General features: G+C 36.3%; 1 protein-coding gene across 2 annotated transcripts in view; it reads right to left on the bottom strand.

Annotated features, from left to right (window-relative positions):
* The window catches only part of Atg2 (Autophagy-related 2), a 105263-nt gene that overhangs the window by 52619 nt on the left and 33203 nt on the right, over nt 1-19441 (bottom strand). Inside the window, exons 13-19 of one of the 2 annotated variants that reach the window (XM_081730162.1) lie at nt 18374-18531; nt 16473-16596; nt 9897-9997; nt 8171-8354; nt 4950-5050; nt 4480-4682; nt 1250-1406 (exon numbers count right to left, since the gene is read on the bottom strand). In XM_081730162.1, the coding sequence (XP_081586288.1) occupies nt 1250-1406; nt 4480-4682; nt 4950-5050; nt 8171-8354; nt 9897-9997; nt 16473-16596; nt 18374-18531 (1028 nt within the window). The remainder of the gene's footprint in view (nt 1-1249; nt 1407-4479; nt 4683-4949; nt 5051-8170; nt 8355-9896; nt 9998-16472; nt 16597-18373; nt 18532-19441) is intronic. The other variant, XM_081730163.1, reaches the window with a different exon arrangement.

Here is a 19441-nt window from a genome sequence, read left to right as displayed (position 1 = left end):
GTACGAACTCTTTAGTGACAGAACAAGAAAAGATGCTCTGTGATTTATGAGAAGGACGAAGCATTATACTTAGCTAGTGTCTCCGTCTTCGGTGAGGGAGATCCAAATTCGATTCCGGTCGGTGTTCACGTGGTTCGAATCTCACGTTCTAAGCTGAAAGTTCATATCTCATATATCCTCGACCCTGAAAGGAACGCAAAACTCCAATCCAAACAATGATATTTAGCTTTAAAAATTGCGAAGTATTTTGAACGTTAATTGTTTTTATACAAATTACCTAGATCTGTTTATTTGTAGCTATTACGACAAACGTTTTAAAAACCGAGCCTTTTTGATTGAAGAGTTTGCTCTTTTCGTTAATTCTGTGAACTGGATATGAAAATAACTATAGAAAGTTATTTTCTTTCTACCTTGTATTTTTCATTTGATTATACTAATGCAGGACTATGATGAGCACCGACTTCAAGAGTAATAGAATGTATGCTGTTCAGGGAACAGACTCGGTAGCATAGAGGTTAAAGCATCGGCACAATAAGTCGCACCCAGGTTTGTATCCCGGTCTAGTTGTGCATTTTTTTCGCTCTTTGAATATAACTGAATTCACATCCATAGAATCCTCCATTTATCGTATACTATGACAACGAGCAATTGCATGTTACTTGGTAAACCACAAGAAATCTAAAGGACTGAGATATACTTTTCTTATCTTTTTAAAGGAAATTACAATATTTTTTATCTAACGCCCTGTCAGTACAAGAATACCGCTTCTTGTGAGATCAACACGATCAACAAAGTCAAGCAGTGCCGGGTCTGGTTAGAGATCATCTGTATTCACCAGATAGTATTCGCATTGCAGCTTCCACCCAGCGTCGTGAGGACAATTAGGAAGCTATTTGAAAGAAAGCAGTAACAAACTCTAATCTAGAAAAGCCAGCATTAGCGGCAAGGGGAGCCCACACACCACCCCAAAAGCATGTGTGTCACAAGGCGCCCACTAGGTCCTGGTGCCTAAGGCCTCTTGCACCAGAATAATAACAATTTGAAAAAAAGAATTAAGAGATAATAATCATCATACCGTCTATATAATTAAGGAAAAAATTATGCACTTCAACAGGAAATCTCATATTTGAAACGCCATTTGACATCCTCAAAATCTTAGCTAAGCTATGACATATTTAGTGCCTTTACAGAACTGAACTGCTTAGTGTCTCACATTAACTGAACATTTATCCAGATACTATTAATTTACCTGTTATAAATTATTTCGTATAAATGTTTGGACGGTAACTGCAGAGAACAACATGGCAAATTCAGCTCCAATTGGCACAAACTATTACTAGACGCGTGTTCTACAAAATCAGACATTTCCTGTTTATCTCCAGGTATCACTAACTCCTCACCTTCCCCTGCAAAAACACAAAGTACACATATAAAAACGACAAACTGGTAACATGAATAGAACATAGTATAACTGGTATTCGAAAACTGTATCTTGTAAAAAAGCAAATACACCTACGTCATTATCCGATATGATGCACAAGGGTAACAATGTGGACATTACTGAATCAGTCATTAGAGAAACTCCACTTATCCAAAGCAATAGAATCTTTTTACTTATTTTACTTCATTTTTCCCCATGTAGAAACTTATTCAATTATTTTCTATTGTTTCATATGATATAAAAACGAATAAAGCAGCAAAATCTCGAAAATAATGACCGATTTAAAAAAAAAAAAAATCAAGCTAGTTGTGTAAACAAGTCGAGTTTCTCATCAATGATTTAACTATAGAAGTGTTTAAAATTACAATGAAACATTGTTTGTGTAGAGGCTGCACGATCAATAATATATATACCGGTATATATATATATATATTTTTAAATAAAGTTTTGATGCTCTTAGTGATTACACTAAATATACGTAAGATACAGAAAAAAAAGTAACGGAATAATTTTGAAAACAGGACTGTTTTTATGAATAAATACAATGTTACAAATCAACAGTGCGTAAAGTAATTATCTAGGATTGTAGTAACAAATATACACAATGCACTTTCGTATCTCTTGATTTTTAAATTAATGTATAAATACAATAATGTCTTGATAGTAAGTTGAAATGTATCTATTGTAAATATTCTGAAGTAATAAGCTTTTTTCAATTCATTCAAATCGATATCTGTTTTAATGCATACAGAAGGTTGCTTAGGACACAAATAATCGTCTTTAAATCGTTTATGTGGCTAGTGATTCCCTTATCTCCACCACCGATTGTGTTTGATGTGATGGCCAAGGGTCCAAACGATCACCCGGGAGGTTGTGTCAATTGTAGCAAACTCCTTCCTACGTAAAATGGGCAGGGGACTGTCTCGCCATACCGCTCTGGCAAATTTCCGAAGACCCTGCAAGTTACGGGGACGGCCATCACATACGGGGAGGCCGGTTGAGCAAGCGCCTGTTTAAGGAGTTCAAACTCACTGTTATCCGTCGGTAAGGCGACGGGAATTTTACAGGGAAAAAAGAAAATGGGATCACTCGAATTCGCGTCTCTTCTGGCCTTCGTGTTGAATGAATGGGATGATCAAGCACTATGATTCTAGGCCTTGTCCACGTAGATCCACACATTTGTAGCGTACAAGTGGAGGATATAAATGAAATGAAACTTTTGAGTTTTACGTCCCACGGTTATGACGGTTAGGCTAGAGACGGTGATGAGTAATGAATGAAATGGTGGAATGAAGAAAGTGGGAGGAAACGGAAGAACCCCGAGAAAAACCCACGCACACGGTGTTTGTCCACCACAAAGTTCACTTGGCGGGAGCAGGGTTTGAACCCGGGACCCCAAGCACCAGAGGTGAACGCTCTACCACTGAGCCACCGCGGCCCCTTACAGGTGGAGGATATGTGTGTAATACAGACAATCCTTGACGTTCTGGAAATAAGCTGCGTTGACTTGGGTGTTAGAAAGACTTCAGCATGTAGCAGTATTCACCAACGCAATATCCTACCACCATCACCAATCCCTTGGAAAACTTTTCCTTGCACTGTAGCATAAAGTCAAAATGGATCTTCTTGTGTGTTTGACGATAGGAAATGAATCGAACTGTTTTTTTTCATCTGAGTAGAGCCACCCCTTATCCAGAGTACACAAGCATTTCCACTTGTTCCCTGTGAGGGTTTCATACGTTTTCCTGGCGTTTGTAAAAATCTCCTGGATGTAGCGATCTGTGAGGCAGTGTCCACGTGCTTTGTTAAGCGCTTCCAATGCGAGGTTCTTGCAGATGATGTTGGAAATTAATTTTTGTGATACCGTGTCATATGGCCAAACTTCTATGCGTTTATCTCTGGTCTTCCAATGGCGCGCACTGTATTGGGGGTTTGAGCTCACTGGAGCCGTGTTCCGATCGACCACTCATCGCACGACCCAGATGGACACATCGTCGGATAATAAAGCCCACACCAGTTGGGCTGATGATTAAATCCTCTTCTTTGAACCGTTTCACTATTGATGAGTGGTTATAATGGGCGGCAGCAAGTCCATAAATGAAACCCTCTCAGAAAGCCGTCACTGTTAACTTCATCGTTCTGACACTTTTATCAAGGATATAACCCAGTATAGCCAGCAATGTATCGGGATTTAATAGAGTCAAACGTGTCGTTCAGGAGAACCAGTGAAAGTCGTGGGTAACCTTTTCATCGTGGGTAACCTTGTGTAATTATTGGGTCGATGCATAAGTTCGTGCGGTTCTTATATTTTACATTTTATTTTTATTCTGCTATTCTGTTCACATTCAAATACAAATACAACATAGACATAACATTAACATATTTTACGAGTGTAACAATAACTGCATACACATTCAAAAACTTGCGCCATTTCCCTCGCTGTTTGACGAGGATTCTCATGAAGAAACTCATTCAAGCGATTTTCCTCAAAATCTGATGGTTTTCAAGAACGTGGATTATCAGACAAGTCAAACCGTCCTGCTCGAAAGTGGAAAAAACATTTCTGTGCTGTTCTTTCAGCAATTTCTTCATTTCCGTACACTGCACAAATTGTTCTCGCAGCTTCTGCTCCACTGGATCCTCGGTTAAACTTGAAGAATAAAATGTGACAGAAATGATCATTTTTCCCAACTTGACATTTCATATTAGTTTGAAATATATACAATAATACGTTCACAATCAAGAAATCCTGTGTTTCACAATACACAAACTCCAAACTACGGCAAAAACAACGAAATAACGATAAACAATCGCTTCATGCCGCAAACCCAAAAGAAAACCGCACGAACTTATGTATCGATCCAATATAAAGTATAGCAGTTTCTGCTTTTAACTTTGAATAAAACGGCTATAAATCTTCGAGAAGTGAATATATAAAATACTAATTGGACTGGCTTCTTATAGAATATGTAGGATCCACTAGTGACCTAGTGATGAACCTTCGGGTTCCTTAAGCCATATAGTTTGCTAAATTTTACCTTCAGTACCATAGTTGGAAGATTTCCCATGCGGCGTGTCGCTTTCATGGATAATTTTCTTGGAACTGAAGGGAGACGGTTCTTTTTGTACTGAATTCATTAGCGTTTCAAATGAAGAATGAGGCATTGTGTCTTCGCCTTCAAAATCTCCTCTTTCTTCCAGTTCTCCAGGAAGTTTCAATGGACATGTGCGAATCACTAATCTGGAAATACGAAAAAGTAATTTTACAGGTATCTCTTATAATTAAGCGCGAACACATACCAAATTTGACTGTAAATACAACCAAGAATTAAAAAAAAAAAAAAAAAACTATTTTGGACTATACCAATCAACCTTACCATAAAGAAGAACACAAGTAATTAAATAACTAGAAATATAATTACTATGTAAAGTTCCACGACAAATTAATTCTGTTAGTATGTTAAAAGCATGAGGAACAATGATGATGGCAGCAAAGAAGAAGACTAACCTCGGCCAATCAAACCCTTCGCCACCATTTGGAAGGGAATTTCCATTCTTATCATCTACGGAAGCTCTTAAAATTGGAATAGGGGTTTCTGTATCAGCTTCCTGTAAACAAACAAAATAATTAATATTCACGTATGTATATATTGTCACATGAAAGATTGTAAATTATTACAATTTGCTAGGATATCTTGTGCTAAGGTGAAATGATAATTTTATCAATCCGTTCATCTAAAAGATGGAACAGTTTATCCGCACCAAGTTTTCTTTGAGCTTTACAATGTTAAGAATTTTTTAAACATTTTGTAACTTTTTTTTTTCACATACGTTAGGTAGTCTCCATTCCGAAGCAACGTTGTCTAAGAACATCTTTCCTTAAAACGTCTCTCCCTAATGTATGCTAATTGAACACACACTCGGAACACGAATGATGCTACGCATTCTACTTCTTTCCCTATAAGTTAAAATTCGCTTACACTAGTATTTTTCAACTTTCAAATGATCGTGTATTCCAGTAGGTTAAAGTGTTCAACTCAACTTCAACAACGTCTCTGATCAAAGTCTAGGTTGGAATCGTCCTATACTCTATTTAATGTAAGATACAGTATAGTATATTGAGAAATAGTATAAGATATCGAGCCACAAAAGTAATTAATCTGAAGAAAAAAGTTAAGTGATACATGGCAGGGTTCCAATTATTTGGCAAGGACTAGTTCCCTGATTTTTTAAGGTTTACCACTTCATGATTTACACATTTTCAGGTCTAAATGTAATGTAAAAATGCAATGTTTTTCCTGATCGGATCACTCCTCATCTACTATCTATGCACATGTATATACAGAGTGGCCATAACGTCCCTTTACACCTTAATAATACGTATTTTATCCCTACATTACTACTACTTACAGTTGTGTATTCGAAACGTCCATATTGTGCACCTTCATATCCGTACACAGCTTGATACACCTCCATGTCCTCCTACTCATCCGTTTTATGCAGCGGCGTCACATGCTGGAAGGCTTCAAGAATACTTGCCCGCAAAGCATCATTGTCTGGTGTCGTAAGGTCCGGATCGAGGGGACCAAGATAAGGGAGTGGTCAATGTAGGGACCCACATCCTATCTACTGGCCAGGGAACAGTGCGCTTAGGCATTCAAGAACAGCAAGTGCGAAGTGGGCGGGAGCTCCATCGTGTTGGTAAACAACTGTGTTGCTGATACCCAGATTTTGTAGCTGTGGAAGAAGCCCGTCATCAACATTTCCAAATAAGAAACCTGGGTCACGGAGTCCTCAAAGAAGAACTGGCCAAAAATGTATTGTTCAGTCTTCCCGCCGGAGGATTGTTTTCAATTTCTTGATAAAAATATGGATTTCCATTTGCCCACATGAAGATGTTCCTATCCCGCGAACTCCAATAAATAGCGAATTCATCGGGGGAAAAAAAAAATGTACTTCCGAGCATGAATGGTGGCGAAGGCTTCCAAAAGTTCCTCCATACTTCCTGCCGGCGGTTTAAGTCATCGTCGGTTGGTTCATTGATGGCCTTTTGTCGGAATGTGTGCAGGCCTAAGTCCACTTTCATGTGGAGTTCCATTGTGTTCCTTGCAATTCCAAATTCTGCAGAACACTTTCTGGTCGACTTGCAGAGTGAACGCAGAACTGACGCACATTTTCTTTCGGGTTGATGGATGACCTACACGAGGGGGCATCCAAAACACTTCCCTTCCCAGGCGAAAAGCTTTCTTCTCCGATGTGATCAAAGTATGACGACTTGGTGGCTCCTTACCGAACAGTTTGCGAAACCTATCCATTACCTTGGACATATTTTCGTTCCTGCGCTTCCGTTGATGGACTCGCACACTTGCCATTAAGCACTCCTCCAAAAAGAAGTTACTAGTATTTGCCATTGCTGTTCACCAAATACGGAAAGGCGAGACAATGAACCGGTCAACGCACAGACTTTATTCTCCTCCCTCTGCGGGCAGTCACGTGGCAATTCACGTAAAAAGCACTGATGCTAAATCAATGATCAGGATGGAAGGTTCAAATCTTAAATAACTTCACTTTTTACATTGTTAGACATATTTAGTTCGGATATAAAAGGATCTTCTGACCATCCTGTACTGTGTGTGTGTAGGAAGAGAAGTTTTGTAAAACAAACTAATTTATTTTATAACATATCTCATATTAAATAGTTGAGTAAGGCAAAAAGAGAACTGGGTTCCGAGAAGTAAATATCAGCACTTAAAATTCTCCGACTTTTCCAGGACCTCCACGTCAGTGGGAATCTTGCATGGATAATAACATTCACTACGCCTAATTCATACTTTCCTTTACCTGTTGTTTGTCAAAATACGCTCCAGTTCACGCGTTAACAAGTTTCTCTAACTTTATATATTTACATATTTTGCTGTAGCACAGAATTTGGAATTATGAAAATTTTAGATAGAATCTTCCGAATCTCACAAGGAATTAATTTTTACTTTTTCATCATATTTCCATTCTCTTACCAATTAAATTATTGAATTTTGCAATAAATGCGGCTTAGCTTGAAACACAAAAGAATTGGTTCCCATAATATTCTATTAAAAAGCCTCCCCGACATTTATCATATAAGATTTACTTAAACTTCAGTCAAAATTACTGGCAAAAAGCATTGGATCCGGTTTGACTTAATTGTGGGCATTGTTTTCCCTCTGCCAGTAAGATTCGGAGACCGCCGTGCAGGATGTATTAAAGCATTAAACACATGTATGAACATCATTATGTTTATATTGATTTTGACTATCTTTCGGTATCTATCTCTACCGAAAAAAAAAAAAAAAAAAAAAAAAAAACATATAGCTTGTGGAACAAGTGTTAGTGCCTAGTATTCGAGTCACTGGTAACACTCTATTTCTATTTTTCTCTAGCTGAAACTGCTGATTTTTCTGTCATTCTGTAATCGGAAAAGTGTGGCCACATCAGCAAGTAACTGATCTTAAATGTTCAAAATATGAAAAACTTATTACTTTTTTCTTTCTTCCTTTAGAACCACTTGACTTGACTTGATTTCGAGTTTAACGTCCCGTTCAGCAGCGAGGCTATATGAGACGTGGACCTACTGATTAACGTGGAATCCGAACCACAGGAGCTCCCGCCGGGAATCGAACCCGGGCCTCCCACGCCAAAGTCCCTTTAGAACCACGTTTGCAATTAAGACTATTTTTATTAGCTAACACTTACTTGAAAATAACCCTGACAATCACTGCACTGTAATTCATACGTCCTGCAGGGCTCACGAGTATCTATGGTGGTCTGAAAGGTTGCGTCTGACAGATCAAAAATCATGAAATCCTTCCGCACTGACCTCTTCCACCAAGGAGGTCGGTCCATGTCATGGATTGGTCTCAAGTCCGGAGTAGGAAACCTAAAAGTAATTGTTGGTTAAAATTTGAGAAACCTTCCGAACTAACACACATGCATATATATGTATATATACATAAGAAAAACAATGGAAAATAAACTAACATCCAATCATATGGTTGCACAGATATCTTTCAATTTCCTTCAAAACTTTTCTCCTTTCAACAACTATAGATGCAACTCACTCGTTCTTGAATCAAATCTAACATTCAATCAACAGAATACCAACATTCACTACCCTGTTTGGAATCCAGTTTCTTTTTATATTTCATTGCACCTTAACATCCATAATCTCTAATTCGTATCGTACACTACGTCAACGTCGTGTGTTAAACATTTTCCTTCTGCTTATCCTTCCTGCCTTAGCGTTTTTTTTTTAAACCTCCTTTTCTGTTTATTTTTCCGACTATCGGATAACCAAAGAACCATTCTCACTTATCTTCTTGATGTAACTAATCTAAACCTGCAAATAAATTACACTGTCTTTCTCCTTTGACGACTTATCATTCGATGGAACTACTTTAATCCCCGATGGTCAACTACAAAAATTGGTTTCGTGATTTTGGTCTAATCCTTCTACGAATCCAAATTCTTCACTTCTTGAATAAACTCAACAATGTTTCAATTTCTTTGATTCATCCATCTTAACTCTGGAATTATTACTTAAGTAATTAATATTTTTCTGATGAAGATAATGTTACGTTATTGAAATTGTTACGACTTATTTAAATGTTAATAAAGAAGTACGTACTCTGATCAGAAAAAATATTAATTATCAAAACCTCCAATTTCTGTTTCACTTCTATAGTCATTACGTTTATTGATTGATTAACTGAAGCTCATCATCCCCGTTTAGCACCACGGTTAAATTATACAAATTACATTAATCTTTAGTTATTTTATTATTACCAGTGCTGCTGCTAACACTCCAAAGACATGAGTGTCACAAGTTGGCTGGTAGGCTCTCGTTCCCTACGGGCTGTTGCGCTATGAGTTTTCTATCACGAGTCCATATAACAGAATTTTTGATAAAAGCCCAGACATATTCTGTTACACGAATAATAGCAACAACTGTTTGTCCACACAAACAATTTCTGTTTAATTTCCTGAAAAGCTCCTTCTTAATGGCACTTATAGTAGATATCATTCAATTTTCCAATAACTCGACGAAATTAACCCGTCAACGCCCAGTGTCACCTACAGGTGACAGTACTGTAAAGGCGTCTTCTTCCTTGTACAATACGTCAACTTCAAAACTTTTTTTGTGTGGTGAAGCAACATACATAGGTAAGTAGCTGGTACTACTGTGGTTCACTAGGATCCTCTGGTGAACGGTTGGTGAACAAGAAGTCGCTTTTAAAGTAGTGTCATCTGTAGCTGACAATGGGCGTTGACGGGCTAAATAAATAAAACGCCTATACGTTTCATACTTTAAAAAATAAAATAAAACAATTAATATTTTATTATAAATATTTAAATAATTAAAATAAAATAAATAAAATAATTAAGACGTACAATGAAATAGATTATCAATATCAATCATTACCTTAATTTTACCGAAAAAACTGGAGAAGACAACTTAAAATCCAGTCTATGATCAGGAAGTGAAGAATTTTCGACTGCTTGATAAAAGCCTGAATGGTGTCCCTGCGGAAACAAGAAAATTACGCAATAATTTTAAATAAACATGTCTCTGTATTATATAGAAATAGCTTTAGTAATATGCATACAACAACTCAAATGCGCGCTAAAAAACCACGTTTCTCTATAAAATAGCTTCATAAGTCATAAAGCGTATTTTCTTTCCAAGTTTATCGAAGTCGAGTTACTAAGTGCATAGAAAGAGTTTTCTTAAGGTATTCTAACTTATTCCTCAACAGTAATATTTTCTAAATACAAAATCGGGAAGTTAAATGGAATAACGTGACACTAAGTAAACGATTCCTACTAAGTAAATTGAACATTTTAGTTCTCATAAACGTTAATGCAAAAGGAAGCCGGGTTTATTAATTTTTGCAGTTTATTTTGGAGCTCACTCGGAATAAGGACCACTTGATTCAACCAGCACACGAGGAATCCAAATTGTTTAGGAAATATCAAGTAGTTTACGTTACAATTCAGAAAGACTTCGGAATAGCTTAAAACATTTCTGCACTTCTTCCTGGCTGACGTCCTTTCCAACCACGATCTTGTGCTGGACGGAGAGGATACTCAACTGTTAAAACGGGCAATAAAAAACAAAGGATAGGATAGGCTGAATACTGAAAAATTAAAATATAAAATAAAGAGATTGATTTGTTTATATATATATCCACAATACTAAAATTTGAATGATTTAAATCACAGAAGTAGTGCGCTATCGCAAGCACATAACTGATACGAAACAATAGGTTACAGAAGAGATGCTGAAGAAAATGATGGAATGGAAGACCTCGACATTACAGGAAATTAAACAAAAATTAAGAAACAAAACAGAATAAGGGAGGAATGGTACAAAAGAAATATATGGGCAGAGATCGCAGAAGGATTATGAAAACTAAGAGTACACGTAACGAACAACATCACGGCGAGAAGTTAAACTACATTAATCAAAATTACGAAAGCATTGTAACCAACGGCAGTAAAAGGTAGGGGAAGTGAACACATTTAAATACTTGGATGTAATTCTGTCAAATAAGAATATAATCAACAAAGAAATTAAAAAGTACATTGCATGCTGTTACTCCGTACAAAAACTCTTATTATCGAGACTATTATCAAGGAAGTTAGAACTGAAAACTATAAAGCACAGCATCCTATAAAAATCCGGACTAGTTCATTTACGCTAAGAGATAAACACAAGCTGAGGATTTTCGAAAACAAGTCTTGAAAAAGTTCTGGTTTCAAAACAAATGAAGAAACAAACAAAATGAAGAAAACTATATAACGAGAACTCTACAATATAAGTTTCTAAAGTAATGTGTGTGGCAACATATACTAAAGCGCAAGTGTTCGTAATTTTCGGCATGTGGTGTTTCCCACATCTTTTGTGTATAAATAGAGACCATTTGGAATAGCGTCGGCAGTTTCATGATGTGTGAAAGAAAAGTTCAAGAAGATCGAGCGGGCCGCAACTTGTGAAATAATAATATGTAATACGATTCCTGACACCGACAGAAATTCATCGACAAATCTGTGAGGTGTATGGTTCAAATGCTGTGAATGAAAGCAAGTAAGTGAGACTGTTTAAGGAAGGACAGGAGAATGTTCATGATGAGGCACGATCTTCCTCTGTAATCACTAACGATCTTGTGACTGCGGTACAGATGAAGATTTGTTAAAACAGACAATTCACCATTTCCACGCCATCAGAGAATTTTTCATACAGGTAAGAAACTTTTATGACATTGGTCTTCAAAAAACTTGTCTCTCGATACGACAAATGCCTCAACATTAACGGACATTATGTCGAAAAGTAGTTGAAGCTATGTGGTAAGTCGATCTGCTAAAAAAAAATATAATATACTCGAAATGTTTAATAGTTGGACCTTACATTAAAAACGTCTTTCGTACATAAACCACTGGGTATTATACGAGTTGTTACATCAAGACGCCTACGAAAAGCAGAACACACACACATTAGGAAAAATAGCGCGATTTCAAAAATTTTAGTTAAAAAGTTCTTGATTAAGAGATCTATAGATAAGCCTAAAAATTGAAAGAGAATATAAAGAAGGATTTTGGAGAATAAGATGTACCACTACCGACTGGGTTGGTTTCGTACAGGAGTCTAGCACTTTTTTGAAAAAAATGAAATCTTTCAGTTTTACATCCGATGATTATGCCGGCTACGCTAAAGGAGACTGTGATGATCAGAAATAAATGAGACGGTGGAATGAAGAAAGTGGGAGGAAACGGGAGAATCCCGAGAAAATCCATGGACACGGTGTTTGTTCATCACCAAGCCCACTTGGCACGAGCTGCGATCTTTTTTTTTTTTTTTTTTTTTTTTTTTTTTTTTTTTTCCTGTAGCGACGAACACCCAGTTTCTTTAAGCCATAAAGTTAGAGAATACGCCGAAATTTACAAGGAAATGACATTAATAAAAATTCAACAGGAAACACGGAGAACGTAGAAAGACAGAATGAGAAAAGAGTCAACTAGAGAAACCATATTTGGGAAGACGGAAAGAACATATATTGAGAATTTGTAGAAGACGAATGATCACTTAATCTAAACGCTGAAGATGAAAGCAAGTCAATGAGGAAGATAAAAGGTTTACGATATTTCAATGCGCATACGAGTTACCAATATTCACGATACGAATGGAACGGGAACTTGGATAATAATAAATATATTGAGTTTATTTCAAACAGGGATAAGAGTGAGGAAAGAAAGAATGATCCCAACTCTGTACTAATGAAAAACATGAGACGGGAAAGGAGTGGCCAATAGATTTCTTGAAGACAAAATCATACCCAAGTTAAAAATTGAACACTCGAAGTATAAGGACTACAATATCAGCAAAATTTATGCTACAATTACTGAAACATATGGAAGTACAAAATTAGGAAGCTGAAGAGAAATTATCTGGATTTAGGACGTGTCAAGCTACAACAGAAAATAATGGCTTATTTATAAAATGATCGGTGAAAGAGTTACACAAAAAGACAAAAACAAATATGCACTGTTTATTGATCCGGCAGAGGCTTGTGGAAGAGAGAACCTGGAATTTTTAATAAGAGTCAACGAAAGATTGGGATGCAATGGAAGGATCGGAGACTTCTTATGTATGAATCAATTAATAAGAGAACAGAAGAAACGACCCAAGAACGTGTAATTCAATATGATATCGCCTCTTAACATTATTTAAGATTGATTTAGAAAAAATAGTAATAACAGAGTGTACAGAAAGAAGACGACATTTTGCTAGGAGGTAGAAGGATAGAGATAGGTATATATAATTTGGAGATTATATCTCTTGTAACAGAATTTGAACTGAAAATTAGCATAACAAAGTATAGAAAAACCTAACAAAAATGAGATAAAAATAATAGATAAAAGCAATAGTGATTGCAAAGGAAAGGTTTTTTGTTTCGTTTCTGGGGTTTAGGGTTCCTTTTACCAGTGAGGCTATATGAGACGTCGATGTCCTGTTTAACTTTGGATCCGAACCACATGAGCTCCCGCCGGGAATCGATCTTGGTTTCTCGTGTCAGCGAAGGGTATGTATTAGATATCCAAAAAGGGGAGAAGAAAGTAGAATTAGTGACTTAATTTTGAGTATCTAGCTACATATTCTTACTAAAGACATGAAATGTATACGTAAAGTAAAAGGAAAAATAGGAATTGGGGAAAGAAGTCTTCAGAAAGACGACGAAAAGTGTGAAAATAATGAAATGTTTCCTTTGCAGTATTCTATTTTTTGGGTAGAAATATTGATAGTTTGTAAAAGTGATGAAAAACGACCATAGGCTTTCGAAATATGATAGTAGAACAGAATGAAGAATGGAGAAAATAAGCTGGATCAAACAGAATTCAACAAGCAAGTTCTAGGCACAGTATGGGAGAAAAGAACAACACTAGACATAATTAAAAAGACAAATGGGCAGTGTTTGCCAAGAAGGTATATTCTCCGGGACGTGACAGAAGGTATGACTGCGGATAAAGAGGAAGATGCGAAGTTTCTGAGGACCTCAATGCAAGGAGGCTTCTCAATTTGATGCAAATGGTCTTGGAGTGATGGCAAAATATACACCGTGTTTCAAAAAGAATGACCTGATTTTGGACAATAATAATTACGGAACATGGAACGTGCCGGCAAGGAAATGAGTGTTGTCTGAATGGGCGTGACCTAGTTTCAGAAAATCGCCATTAGATGTCAGTCAATGCGTCTTCTGTTTGCAGTCAGTCAGAAGATGGCGTCCGCTCAACAGAAGGCGGTTTGTGTGCTGCAGTTTGCAAAGAATCAGTCAGTGATTTCGATCCAGCGTGTTTCTAGTTGGCGTTTTGGCATTGATCCCCCAGCACCCATAAACATTCGTCGTTGGTATCGCCAATTTGAAGAGACCAGATGATTGTGCAAAGGTAAGAGTCCAGGTCGGTCTCGAACTTCCGATGAAATTGTGGAAACAATTCAGCAAACGTTTGAGCGGAGTTCGCGAAAGTCTACTCGCCGCGCAGAGAATAGCTAAGATAGAAGATTTTGTGAATATTTTGCAATTTATCCCATTTTTGCAGTATGTTTTTATCCATACATATGGACTTTTAATATCGTCATTCTTTTTGAAACACCTTGTATATTATTATAATACTATTATGCTTAAATTAGCACAAAAATACCAACAATTTTCATACAACTTTGCATACTAAATGTATTTCAGTTTACTCTTATTAATATCAGTGAAAATATCCACCTTGTTGCCAAAGTAAATTACCAAATAAATACACTTATTACTTTCCTATAGTTTCAATCAATAACTAGGAAAAAATCTTCATTAAATTAATTAATTTTAATATGTAGATGCCACGAAACAACTAATAACACAAATTCTATTAAATTTTACAATATTATTAGCGTTTGACAGGGAAAAATTGTCCAAAGATGAGACGCACTTCAATCGACTAATCCCATTAAGCTAATATGAGTGAATATTAAAAGATTAACAAAATGATATGAGTGAATATAAATCCTGATGCGTTGTTTTGGAGGATTTTTTCAAACTTAAAATTTAATACTATACCATAATTTCGCCATATTAATTTAATACTATACCATAATTTTTAATTAATATAAAACAGATGCTGCAGTATACATTAAAGAAGCTTTTCGTTATTACACTAGCAAGGCGACAGTAAAATATTATTACAGAAACAAAGGATGAAATTATGATTAACCCTTAATTTTTACTTTTGTTTAACTATTATATCGTCAAAAGGTGAGAACATATACAAGGGAGGATGAGAAGCTATGGTTACAAGGCCGATATTTCTGGAGTTTCGTCTATTACCGAGGAATGAGGAGTGTATGATAATTTTAACACATAAAGTTGGCAATTGTGTAGAGTTTCAGCTACCCGCCACCTAAGGTGCTAGTTGTAGGTTAACACAAATGGCGACTCGTTTGCAAAATTGGTCTCGCGAAGAAGTTCGTTCAAGTCATTCGATTTCTGTGGGCGAAACATGTAACCGCGGCTGAAATTCACCGGCAGCTGGTAGAGATTTACGGAAAGACTGTAATGTCTCGTCACCATATAGCAGAATAGTATCACGTCACCGACGAGGAGCGCAATGGCCGACCCAGCACGGCATCAATAGATCTGAACACAGTTCGCATGGAGTAGCTGATTCAGAACAGGAGGATTAAGTTACGGCATCTGGTGGCAGAACTGGGAATGTCGTTCGGAAGCGTTCGCAACATTGTGCACGATATTCTCGCTTCTGACGAGGTAAAACAAATAAATAAATAAATAAATAAATAAATAAAAAAACTTTGTGACAACGTAGCTGAACACGCAAGGACTTTTTCAGGGGGCAAGAAATTTTTACCAGGAGGGAATTTTCAAACTCATCCCACGATGCGATAAATGCCTCAACCGATATGGAGACTGTGTAAAAAATAACCTAATGTATGTACTGTGTTGGCTGTATTGATTGTATGAAATAATGTATATACACGTTCACTGCACGCTTCGTAACCTTACATGTTTCAGGATAAGTTTCAATGCGTATGTTTCGAGAAAATCAAGGAAAACAAAGTTTTCTGGCGTTGAAAAGTATGTTATTCGTTGCCATGTGATGCAGCTAATAGTTGTTCATTCTTCTGGAATAAACTATTTATTTAACTATATAGTGTATATGAAAAACATATTATTAAGTACCAAATTGTTATCTATTTTTGATTGATTTCTCCAAAAAGAAAGACGATGACACATAGCCTTAACAGTGACGTACATACTACTCATAATAGTAAGCAATGTAATGATTAAGCCCACGAGATGAAAGAGAAACGTATTAACATTTTATTCAATTAAACGATTCAATTCTACCATAAGGAATCTTAGTATGTTAAATATTTTAATAGCTTTTCTCTGAGCTACGATTAAATTATAATTTATGGATCACAAGGTTACATGATACTCACTGCCATTTGACCAACACCAAAAGAAGTACCACTGGTTTTACACAGAGGCTGAGGATTCAGCACTGCAGTTATTCTATCAACTATAGATACATCAACTTCGCATAGGCAATCTTGCAGAAGTAAGCTTGAAAAAGAAAAGAAAACACAGATAAACTTTTCGTTTAACGTCATGTGCTGATGTATTTTAGGTTTAATAACAATTATAACTTAGTGAAATAAGTGACTAAACGCAAAGTGAGAATAACCCCTAAAGCCCACGAGCACGATGTCTGTCCACAACTATGTGCACATGGTACCACCTAGATTGAAACTTGGAAGTCTGCGTTTAGGAGATAAACTCTGTACCATTAAATTACACATATCTATATACAGCGTGCCTTAGAAGTCTCCTGACATAGGGTAACTCTGTTATTATCAGAGTTACAACAAAATGTAAAAGGGGAAACCGTATCCAAATATGACGTTTTCAATCTAAAGTGAAGGAATTTTTTACATCGGACGAGCCATTTGGACTGTACACTCTTTATGCGCTCAATGTTAAATGAAAATGCAACGTTGTCATTTACCTGGACCCACAGCATAAGCGAATGAAGTTATTGTTTGAAATGAGGACTAGCCATCGATACGCTAGCGTAAAAGACAGTAACTTCATTCACTTATGTTCTGGGTGTAGATAAATGGCAATGTTGCATTTTCATTTAACATTGAGCGTATAAAGAGTGTACAGTTCAAACGACTCGATCGATTTAAAAAAAATCCTTCACTTTGTTGTAACTATGATAATAACAGTTATATTATATCAGAGGACTTTTGAGACACTATATATATATATATATATATATATATATATATATATATATATGGGGTATTTCAAAACAGCACCGACAACGTTTGGGGGGTCATTCCTGACACCAAGATATGACAAAAAGTATACACCAAACTGGGTGCACAAATGCTTCCTTTCGGAGTTATAGGCTGCCGACAACATGAAAAAATGAACTTTAAGAGTTCATAGCTCCGAAATTATGGCACCTACTGTAGTCAGGTCAAGACTTCACTTAGGAATTAGAACATGCTCTATCCAAAAATCCATGTTTCAGAATCCTGCAGTACTTCCGCAACAATTTTTATAGAGGTAGTTGGTGAGTACTTCACATTATATGCCCGTAGCCAAACTACCTCTATCAAAATTGTTGCGGAAGTACCCCAGGATTCTGAAACATGGACATTTGGATAGGGCACATACTAGTTCGTAAGTAAAGTTTTGACCCGACTAAGGTAGGTCCCATACTTTTGGAGCTATGCACCTTTAACCCTAGAAAGACCATGCTCGCGTCAGCTACGTGAAGTACCAACGGGGGGTCAAATTTGCCCGCGCTCGATTCAAGTAATTTTCAGACCTTATTTATTGCCTCATGGTTAAACTGTTGAACAAATTTCAAAACCGAGAATATTTCCAGCACTGGTAGTGTATATATACAAAAAATGCGTGAAATCACTGATATATTATACGAACATTTTAAGGTATTCAAATTGAACAAAAAAAGAGGCGCGGGTAAAATTGACCCCCCCCCTTGGTATTTCTAGGGTTAAAGTTCATTTTTTCATGTTTTCGGCAGTCTATAACTCCGAAAGGAAGCATTTGAGTACCCAGGTTGGTGTATACTTTTTGTCTTATCTTAGTGTCAGGAATCACCTGCCAAACGTTATCGGTGTTCCGTTCAAACATATTATATCTACCAGTAATACTCAAGAGCTATTATGAGATATTTTCTGTTTCAGTAACTTTATTTGCTTATTTATTATATATATATATATATATATATATATATATATATATATATATATATATATATATATATATATATATATATATATATATATATATAAAAGTCCTTTACCTTACATCTGTGCGTGGATGACTGTATCTCAAAGAATGGCCATGTCGAACTGCTTTCTCTGAATATTGGAAACGCATTTTGAAGTCTGGTGGAGATCCAAGAATATAGGCATTCTGTGGCTCATTTTCATTCTTTAAGCTTCGTTTGAATTTTAGTAACTGTAATAAAATGTATGTAAGAACTTGAACTAATGTATAAGGAAAATTCTTGTGGTAAGACGAACATATAAAATTATATACATATTGCGTAATACAAAAACACGGGTCTCTATACACAGAGCTCAATGAGACACCTAGTCAATCATAAAAGATTGAACATACTATATATTACATTAATAGTGGATACAAATATATATATAAAGATACACAATCATTAGGAAAAGTATTTATTTACTTGTTTACTGTATATAATACATTAAACTGATTTAATTCTCAAGTTACGATGAGTTATTTATTTCAAAGAAGAAAAAACGATTAAAACTCTCAATTCCATCCACAGAACCTCATCCTGAGCACAGCTCGACCATTTTATTACTGAACTTACCAGCCAAATAAATAACTCTTGTTCATATACAGGGTGTCTCAAAAGTCCCCTGACATAGGGTAACTCTGTTATTATCAGAGTTGCAACAAAATGTGAGAGGGGAAAACCGTCCCCAAATATGATGTTTTCAATCTAAAGTAAAGGAATTTTTTAAATTGGACTAGCCGTTTGGGCTGTACACTCTTTATGCGTCCACTGTTAAATGAAAATGCAACCTTGCCATTTATCTGGACCCGCAACATAAGTGAATAAAGTTACTGTCTTTTACGCTAACGTGTCGATGGCCAGCCCCTATTTCAAATATGCTCCCATTCACCATACTCTTACAGAATTTATCCCCCTTGCAATCCAAAATTATCTACTTATGCGCATTTACAAAATCTATCAACGTTGCATTTCACTTAGCATTGGGTGCATACAGAGTGTACAGCCCAAATGGCTTGTCCAATTTTAAAAAAGTTCCTTCGTTTTAGATTGAAAACATTATATTTGGAAACGGTTTCCCCTCTTACATTTTGTTGTAAC

Source organism: Thermobia domestica, chromosome 11 (genome assembly GCF_964235325.1).
Source record: "Thermobia domestica chromosome 11, izTheDome1.hap1.1, whole genome shotgun sequence".
Classification (NCBI taxonomy): Eukaryota; Metazoa; Arthropoda; class Insecta; order Zygentoma; family Lepismatidae; genus Thermobia; species Thermobia domestica.
The sequence above is the reverse complement of the archived record's forward strand: the minus strand, read 5'-3'. Positions and strand labels throughout refer to the sequence as shown.